Source organism: Aythya marila, assembly GCF_965140915.1.
Source record: "Aythya marila genome assembly, chromosome: 1".
Lineage (NCBI taxonomy): Eukaryota > Metazoa > Chordata > Aves > Anseriformes > Anatidae > Aythya > Aythya marila.
This window is the reverse complement of record NC_139042.1, coordinates 27,995,361-28,003,790: the sequence shown is the minus strand read 5'-3', so window position 1 is coordinate 28,003,790 and position 8,430 is coordinate 27,995,361. Positions and strand designations below refer to the sequence as shown.

Sequence of the window (8,430 nt, the reverse complement as noted above, 5' to 3'; positions counted from 1 at the left end):
GCAAAAAAAAAGTGACCACACACTTAGGAAAACTGTTCCTCCACAACTTCGGTGTGAGATTCTGCTTGGAGAGGAGTTTCAGGGTGTCAGAGTTGCCAGAACAGTGCAGCAGCCCCCATTTTCTCACACACACACAGAGCTGCAACCTTGAGGTACCCCAGGCAAGGGGGCTGTGTTTGGAGCAGACTGTGCTCTGCCTCTCCCATCTGGCTGAAGTGAGTGGCCTTGTGTGACCACATCAAAGTCAGAACAACTTTGTTGTAATGGGCAGTTGCAATGCCCAGGTCAGGGCAGTCAGGTCAGGACTGGGGAGTTACAAAGGCAGTGATGCTATCTGTACACAGACTAGTTGTGGGAAGCACCAACAGCAGGGAAGCAAAACACAGACCTTAATTTAAATTTAGTTTACACAAAGATGTGTTAGTGATGTTGTTTTAACTGGTTACTTTCAGAAGAATACAGACTAAGAGTGGCAAAAGCACCTCCAAGATTAAAGCACTACAGAAACAATTCCTCCCTCCCCTTCACAAACTCTACTAGAAAAATAAACAAAATGCTTTAATCGAACAGGAGATGCCAGCTGTGAATAGAGGAGCATATATTCTTTGGCACTCTCCTATCTCATGACAAAAAGTGTCCTTGATCAGTGAGATCTGAGAGAGGTACTTCCACCTTGTGGCAGAAATGCTGGTTGAATAAAGTCACGAGGACCAGGATCGGCAGAATTGCCACTCGCCAAATATTGTGTAGTGCTTACAAGCTTTATGATGGTTATGATATATCAGATGGATGCTATGGATGGCCAGTGCCTCAGGCAATTTATCCAAGGCTGTGGGCATAAAAACTACCGACTGTAGAAACAAGAAATCACGAGGAAATTATCAGCTGGTCATACAAGCGTTGCCATGATCTATCTGCCACAGTGAACAACCAATTCAACATCAGATGAAAAAGTTAACGACTTGATCCCAAACATCTTAGCAAATTCTTAAGGCAAAGTTTGAGCAGGGGATTGTGGCTCAGGCTGACTCCTATGGTAGGAGTTCAGGTATTGAGAGGTAATGCTCCCTCTGAAGGGAGAGCATTAGTTAGTACATCCACAGGGTCTTAGCTTCATGTCACATTCTTTGCATTTTTACATTGATGTACATCAGTAAAATAGTCAGAGTATGGGTCTTAACAGTTCTAAATATCACATGTAACACATACCACCTCTAAGGTAAAAGAGCCTGAAGAAGAACAGCTTTAGACCGTGTTCTTCCTAACATGTACTTTTAATGACGAGCTAGCAGAAATCCAAATACTGGCTATAATTTAATGCTGATGCAATGAATTTGCTCATGATTTATCTTCTGCCCTTGAGAACAACATCTCCTTCAATTTGTTCACCAAGTGCTCTTCTCCAAGATTTTAAGCTCACGTTCACTGGGTTGTCTGTATTCCTAGCATTTGGATAAGGTTCGTTCAGCATCTGGGTGTTACCATATGAAAGAAAGCTGTACACATTTATGCATGTATTTATGCATGCTTACTATCCCTTGGCATTGTATCCAAGTACAGAATGATTCCCAGTAGTAAGCAGAGTACAAGATAGTTTGGGTATTTCTTTCTTTCTTTTTTTTTTCTTTCCAGAACACACTGGAGCAATTCCTCAAAGCAACATTAGATTCCCAATGCTGATTCTCTGCAACCTTTTCTGCTTGTACCACAGCCTGCCTGTACCTCAGTGCTGCTGTATATTTTCAGGCCACAAAGTCAATGATGGCACATACAGATTTTCACATGCAAAAAATAGAGAAAATTCTGCATTCCCACTCTGAAGACGCAAACACTGGTGCAAAAGATCACAATGTCTTAGCTGAATTGCTTTACAGTACTAGAGTCTGAATAAAAATTACTGCACCAGGCAATCTCTGAATCATTGCTTTCAATAACAGCACTACAAAAAGGCTTGTCAGGTTGGAGTTCCCCCCAAGCTGAATGACAAAGCAGTATTGTTAGGCACAATGAACTCCATGAGTTAAACACTCAAATGAGTCCAGCGTTGGAATTGCCATGGCTTAAAGTACATCCCACACAAAGAACCTTCAGTGACTGCACATGTGACTTCTAGAGAGCAAGAGATGGGCTGGGATAAAAAATAAATAATTAATTATTTTTTTCTAAAAAAAGCAATTCTTTCGTGCCTCACTTAATATGTTCTGTCTTCAGCTGAAGATGGAATATTCTTTCAATATTCTCTCTTATGTGTTTTGGGCTTAAATTTTAACGTGTTATATGCTCCTTCCACCGCTTTGGGCAAGTACATGGGATGCCTTTCCAACCTCTTCCTAGAGCCAGTGGTTCTCCGTTGGCTGTTTCTCTGAGACTGGTTTGCAGCCTTGGCTGTTTGGGCAGTATCTTGAGAGTACCTGCGGGGAGCACGAAGGATCCAGTTTGAATGTAAACTGTGTTCACGTGTGCTCTTAGCAACTGAAAGACAGAAGATAATCCCAAGTTAACAGAGTTTGCCAGTGATATATTCATATGTACAGTAAGAGAACAAGGTGGTTCCTGGGTCCTTCCTGAGTAACCAGAAGCTTACTGATAGGTTTCACCCTCTTTACACTTCAGGATATCACTTGGGGTGGGATTCATCTTATCTACTATTTTAATGTCTGCAGTGCAAATACATGTGTCAGAGTAAGTCCTGAACACTCTTTTAGGGCAAAAATAACCTGACCTGTTTCAGGTATTTACCTTAGTCTAAGCCAAAGCACAGACAAACAAAGGGAAAGTCGGATTCTCTCCACTGATTATACAAGATGGATAATGAGTTCAGATGGGAACCTCTTCATTTAGTCAGGTAATCCCATTCTTTCTGATGGCAACATACCATTATTTAGACTAACTTCTAAGGGAACACTTTTTTTTCTATTTAGAGAGAAAACATCCATCCATTTGGGATGGATGCTGGGGTTGTTCACTCTGGAGAAGAGAAGGGTCTGGGGAGACCTTATACTGCCTTCCAGTACTTAAAGGGGGCTTACAGGAAAGCTGGGGAAGGACTCTTTGTCAGGGGGGTGTAGTGATAAGACAAGGGGGAATGGCTTTAAACTAAAAGAGGGGAGAATTAAATTAAATATAAGGAAGAAATTCTTCACTCAGAGGGTGGTGAGGCCTTGGCACAGGCTGCCCAGAGAACTTGTGGGTGCCCGATCCCTGGAGGTGTTCAAGGCCAGGCTGGATGGGGCTTTGGGCAACCTGGTATAGTGGGAGGTGTCCCTGCCCACGGCAGAGACATTGGAGCCAGGTGATCTTCAAGGTCCCTTCCAACCCAAAACATTCTATGATTCTATGAATCTGTGATTTCTCAATGAGAAAAATGAGAATGAGACATTTTCATAGCTCTTTTCTGAGAACAGCTCAGGGTAGAGGTGCGGTGATGGAATTTAACCCTGGGCAGAGGACAGACACTACCTCAGCACTCCAAGTACTACATTTGCTCATATAATGGTCACAAATAAAAGTTTTGCACCCTTTCAATAGGGATCAAGCAAAGTATTACTGTAGTTTCACCTAATGCATGTAATACTCCTGGATTTGGGAAGTAACTCTGGGAGGAAAATTGTGTCCTTTAAATAAACAGACATGGAACTACATTGCCACTCTTTCCTCTATTTGTCCCACACTAGAAGTATTAATATTTTGTCTGTTTTATACCCTACCATCAAAATCAACATCCACGTTTGGCAAATCCATGTCAGGAACTCTCCGCCATCTCTCTGAATCCAGATCTGCAATAACAGAGTCAAAGAATGCTATTGCTTCTCTTATATCTGAACTGTGCTGTGGGACTATTCTTCTCTCCATAGATGCCTGTTAAAAATAAAATAATAATAATAATAAATAAATAGCTAAGGGTTGGACAAAATTACCCCTTAATGAGTGAACTGTATAAGGAAGTTGCAAAGATTGTATTTGGTTCCATATTTCAAGCTGCCAGAAAGGGACATGGGTCCAGACTACTCCAGAGCAGCCATCAAAGAAAGCAGACCAGCAGCCTAACAAGTGTCCATCTTGTTACGTGCTCAACACGAAATATCTTCCACTTGGGCACTGCCAGCAGGATTTTATAAAATCCCTCAGAATCCCCTTATCAAGCTATTTAATTGGGTGTCTAGGTGACAGCTGTGCTTTGTGGCCAAATTTATTCTGCCTAGCAGTAGGCACCTAATGAGACACACACATTAGAAATGTAGTCATATAGGGTTCCTTCTCTAATTAATACAGGGCTCTGGTGCCTTCAGAAGATGAGTCAGACCTTAGGTAGGCTGAATTCCCCTCTGCAGGCAGCTCTGTCCCTTAACTGCAAAGGGATCATAGGGTAACTTAGTTACTAATTTAAGCATATTATTAAAATGCCTAAGTTAGATGAGATGAATCCAGATCTAAATTGCTAAAGTCTTTTTTGAAATGGAAAAGGACTGTGTGTGCTAAAATGTGAGTCATTCAACACTGTGATAATTCCCACAGGAAAGCCACGGGTTTTAAAATTAGGAGCCTGTCTTGATAAAAAAGTACACGTCTGCCAATAAATGCTGAAGCAGTCATAAAGTCCTCGGTTAGCAGTTCTGTAGGACCATGTGGGATGAGCCCTTCTGCCATTCATGGGGGCTCTGCCCAGTGAAGGGCTGTGTATTTTCCATTCCAACCCAAGCTAGGCATGTCGCCAGAGCAATTCCAAGTCAGGAAAGTACTGTCCTGGGTTTCAAGTACATAAGCAAAAAATACATGCTGTATCACATCTTTAAAGGGCCAGCTTGCTCCCCATTAGTGGGATGGTGGAGGCAGACAGATGAGTTGGCTTCCCCTCCTGACATTATGGGATGATTGACATCCTCTGTAGAGCTAAGAGATAACAGCTACCACACATTGACTGAGAACAGTGATGGTTGATATTACTAAGCCCTTACTGTTTAAAAGACATACCAGACAAATGTCTGTGTACTTCCAGCATCTGACACACCTCTCTTTTTTTCTCAGTAGTCCCAAGAGGCAAACTTTGAATCCACAAGCAGCCTGTAGTCCAGGCTTTGGGACTTGCATCTAGACTACAACTACAACTGCCCTGAGGACAATGTTGTCTGGACAAAGCACATTCCTATTAATCATACAGCAGGTAGGAGGAAAAAAAAAGGGAATGCCCAATGACAGGTAATTTAACAAAAAACAGGTAGTAAGGGACAAAGCCACTCAAGCCTGCTGATAAAATCAACTTTGTGGTATATGAACATAAAACTTGCAGTTACAAAACAGAGTATTCTGGATGGTCTGGAAGTCTTCTTGACCTCTTCCTAATTTTTGCAAAGTCAGGGTGGTACAGCTGTGGCCCTGCCATTTATGTCAGCAAGAATAACTCACTGGGTGGCATATGTTCCTTTTGATGTTCCTGAGGGGAAGGCTCATAGAGTTACCATGATACCCAGTATCAGGGCTCTTGGTGCATAAGAGCTAGTTGGCCACAGCGAGATCACAGCACTCCTAGCCTCATCCTGTGGGAGATAAACATATTTGCTAAACCTGAGTTAAACTTCTGGTGTTTTTTTTAACTGGTACTTTCAGTGGCAAATCTCAGAAAGTCACAAAGTTACCTGAAGCCTAGTTGGGAAGAATCTATTTCTCAGCCTTCTGGTTCCTGGTTTAAGTGTTCTTCTGCATTCATTTCTCCCCCCTTATTTAGTGGTTAGCTATGTTCTGCTCCCTTACATCACTGTTCAGCTCATCAGGGGATTCAGCATGCTGTAAATCTCCCCTGTATCAAGCCAACCTTTGTGTGATGGTATGAAAAGTCAGTTCATAAGCTGTGTATCTGTAGTCTTGAGATTTGTCGCCCGGCACATGGCACCAGCAAACCACTCTCCTATATCTCAGTCATTCTCTTTGGATGTTTTCCTAGTCCTAAATAGTAACGTCTTTATAAAATTTGTCTTCTCCAGCCCCCTGAGCAGAGTGTTGTTTCCCACATTTTATTCCCAGCTTCTGAGAATCACCACTCAAAGCATTAAAAAGATGACATAAAACCCAATAAAACCAAATGAAAAATTCCTGCTGACTGAATGGGTGTTAAATCAAGAAGTAAAATGAAAAAATGTGGCATCTAGCTGTAAAAACATGAGTTTTGTCCTTTGGTTAAATAATGCCTGCAACAGAGCTCAGCCCCAGCCATTCTGACATTATGCTGTGACAGAACATCTAAATGTGGAAATAATTTTCTGGTAAAGTCCACATGGATTAATCAGTAGGTCAGCCATATGTCCCTTCTTCCCACTTTCCCTGCTAATATCCAGTTCAAAGGCTGCACTGGGTAACCTGTGAGCCTGCTGCCAAAGCAGGTCTGGTTGCAATTCTTTCCTTTTTCCTCACTGAATCAAGCCCATGGTGAAATTAACTGCTGAACTGTCTAGTGACACGCGATCTGTAAAAGGCAGCCATGAGGAAGCTTTGCATTGCTTTTCTCTCTAGGATACATGGAAATAATCTGCATGAAAAATTCAGTGTTATTTTTCAGTGTCATTACAGCAAAGGGTAAAGAACTACACTGTCTGCCTCACAACTACTCAACAGCTTACTAATTAACAGAGAAAGAAACCCCTAAGAATTCTTCATTGGCTATCAGTAGAACTTGCACCATAGCTAAATGTAGCACTAACAAGCTACCTGACCAGTCAGAGAAAACTGTAGCTGTTTCAAAGAATTCACAATTATTTTCTGTAAGTAATTTTATGCCAATGAAAAGGCTGCCAGTAAACCCAGGGATTTACTGTGCTTGTGGTCATTAACAGCTATAAATAACCATAGCAGAGAACTCTGAGGCACTTAAGTAGCCTGTCAGAGTACTGAGAGAGCAGATCTCTTTTTCATAACTTGTTTTCAGATACTTCCCATACTCTCATAGTTCTTTCCTTATTTTCTCTTCACACACCTCCAAACACATACGTTTCTTTCCATTATCAGTCATTCATACTTGACCTCACACTACTCAGAAAGAATCCTAAGGTATTTAGTAGTATTCCAAATGATGTAACAATAAAAAGACAAGTAGCTGAAACCAGTAAGGCAGAAAATCAGCAGAAGTCATACATCTAATTGATTCATGGCTTAGGACTATTTACATGACAGAAGTTCTTAGGTCTTCAGAATTACCTTAGAAGACTCTTTGGTAGGAAGTAGAAGAAATGACTTCTTTCCGGTTTTGGATGACTTTGTGGATGTTGGGGAATCTGCAGTCCTATGCATGGATTTCAAGTTATTAATGTTGTCAAGATATTTTTTCCTCAAGGCTAACAGATCCTGCAAGTACTTCAAGCAGTCCTGAGTCTTAGAATACATCCAGTCCCTGTCTTCCTCTTTTGACTGGAAGCAAGAGTCAATGCTGGATGTACTTTTGCATTTTTTTAGTGATTCACCAACTTTTTCCTGCTCACCTCCAAGGACGTACATAGAACTGCTGCGGATCAATCTGACAGCAGAACCTGTGCCATCACAGTAAGGGATGTCATCTGTCACATTTCTTCGGTGGAAGCTGGGGTGAAATATAGAATGGATCTTTTTGAACATAGTGTGTCACTTCCTCCCCTTTATACCTCGTCTCTTTCAGCTTCTTAATTTAATCTAAGATCTAGTAACCAGTAGCTGCAACCCTTGCCCTCAGCTGCCAGACGAATTTGTCACTTAGTGTAACGAGGACACAAAAATCTATTACTGCTTCACTTGCCTTCAGTCTAACGCGATGTGAAGAGCATGATGAACACAGAAACGTGCTTTCTATTCCGTTAGTGTCAGGAAAATAGCTCAGTCCTTTCCTCGGATTAAAATATAGCACAGGAGGTCAAACGTCATGCTTTGACCTTCTGTTTGACGGCTCCTCGTACAAACCATCAGCGTCGGGATGGAAATTGCCCCCTGATGTTTCTCTGTCCCCTCGTTTTCACCACCCCGCTCCGAGGGCCGGAGGGCGCCCGGCGCTCTCCATGGTGCTGGATCCCTCCTGAGGTCCCCGGAGCATCCAAACCCGTCCTGGTGGTGCAGGGCACCCCGCCCTGTGCTCTCTGCAAGAGCTCCTTCAGATCAGCCTCGATGGGGACAAAAGGCTGAGTGGGGAGGAATGGTTTCTGGCGGGTGGAATTCAGAAGTCGCTCTGGGTTTCACCCTGTGGTAACCAGGAGATGGCTACAGCTACCCGATACCGCAGCACTACCGGGAGCAAAGCGGATTCAGATGTCAGGGTCTATTACACTCAATACAAAGTTGCCCTGTTTAAGAGATGCTGTAAAGTAAAACTGTTCTAAAATGCTTCTCTATCAAAGAAGGAAGGAAGGAAGGAAGGAAGGAAGGAAGGAAGGAAGGAAGGAAGGAAGGAAGGAAGGAAGGAAGGAAGGAAGGAAGGAA

At 42.5% G+C, this 8,430-nt stretch overlaps 1 protein-coding gene across 1 annotated transcript; it reads right to left on the bottom strand.

Annotated features, from left to right (window-relative positions):
- Positions 1-2,230: 2,230 nt before the first annotated feature.
- On the bottom strand, positions 2,231-7,599 carry LOC309874083 (uncharacterized protein C13orf42; the record flags this gene model as incomplete). Its single annotated transcript, XM_082752004.1, has 3 exons — positions 2,231-2,472; positions 3,708-3,858; positions 7,186-7,599. 3 exons carry the CDS (start codon positions 7,597-7,599, stop codon positions 2,231-2,233), a joined length of 807 nt encoding a protein of 268 aa, XP_082608130.1.
- Between the last annotated feature and the right edge of the window lie 831 nt (positions 7,600-8,430).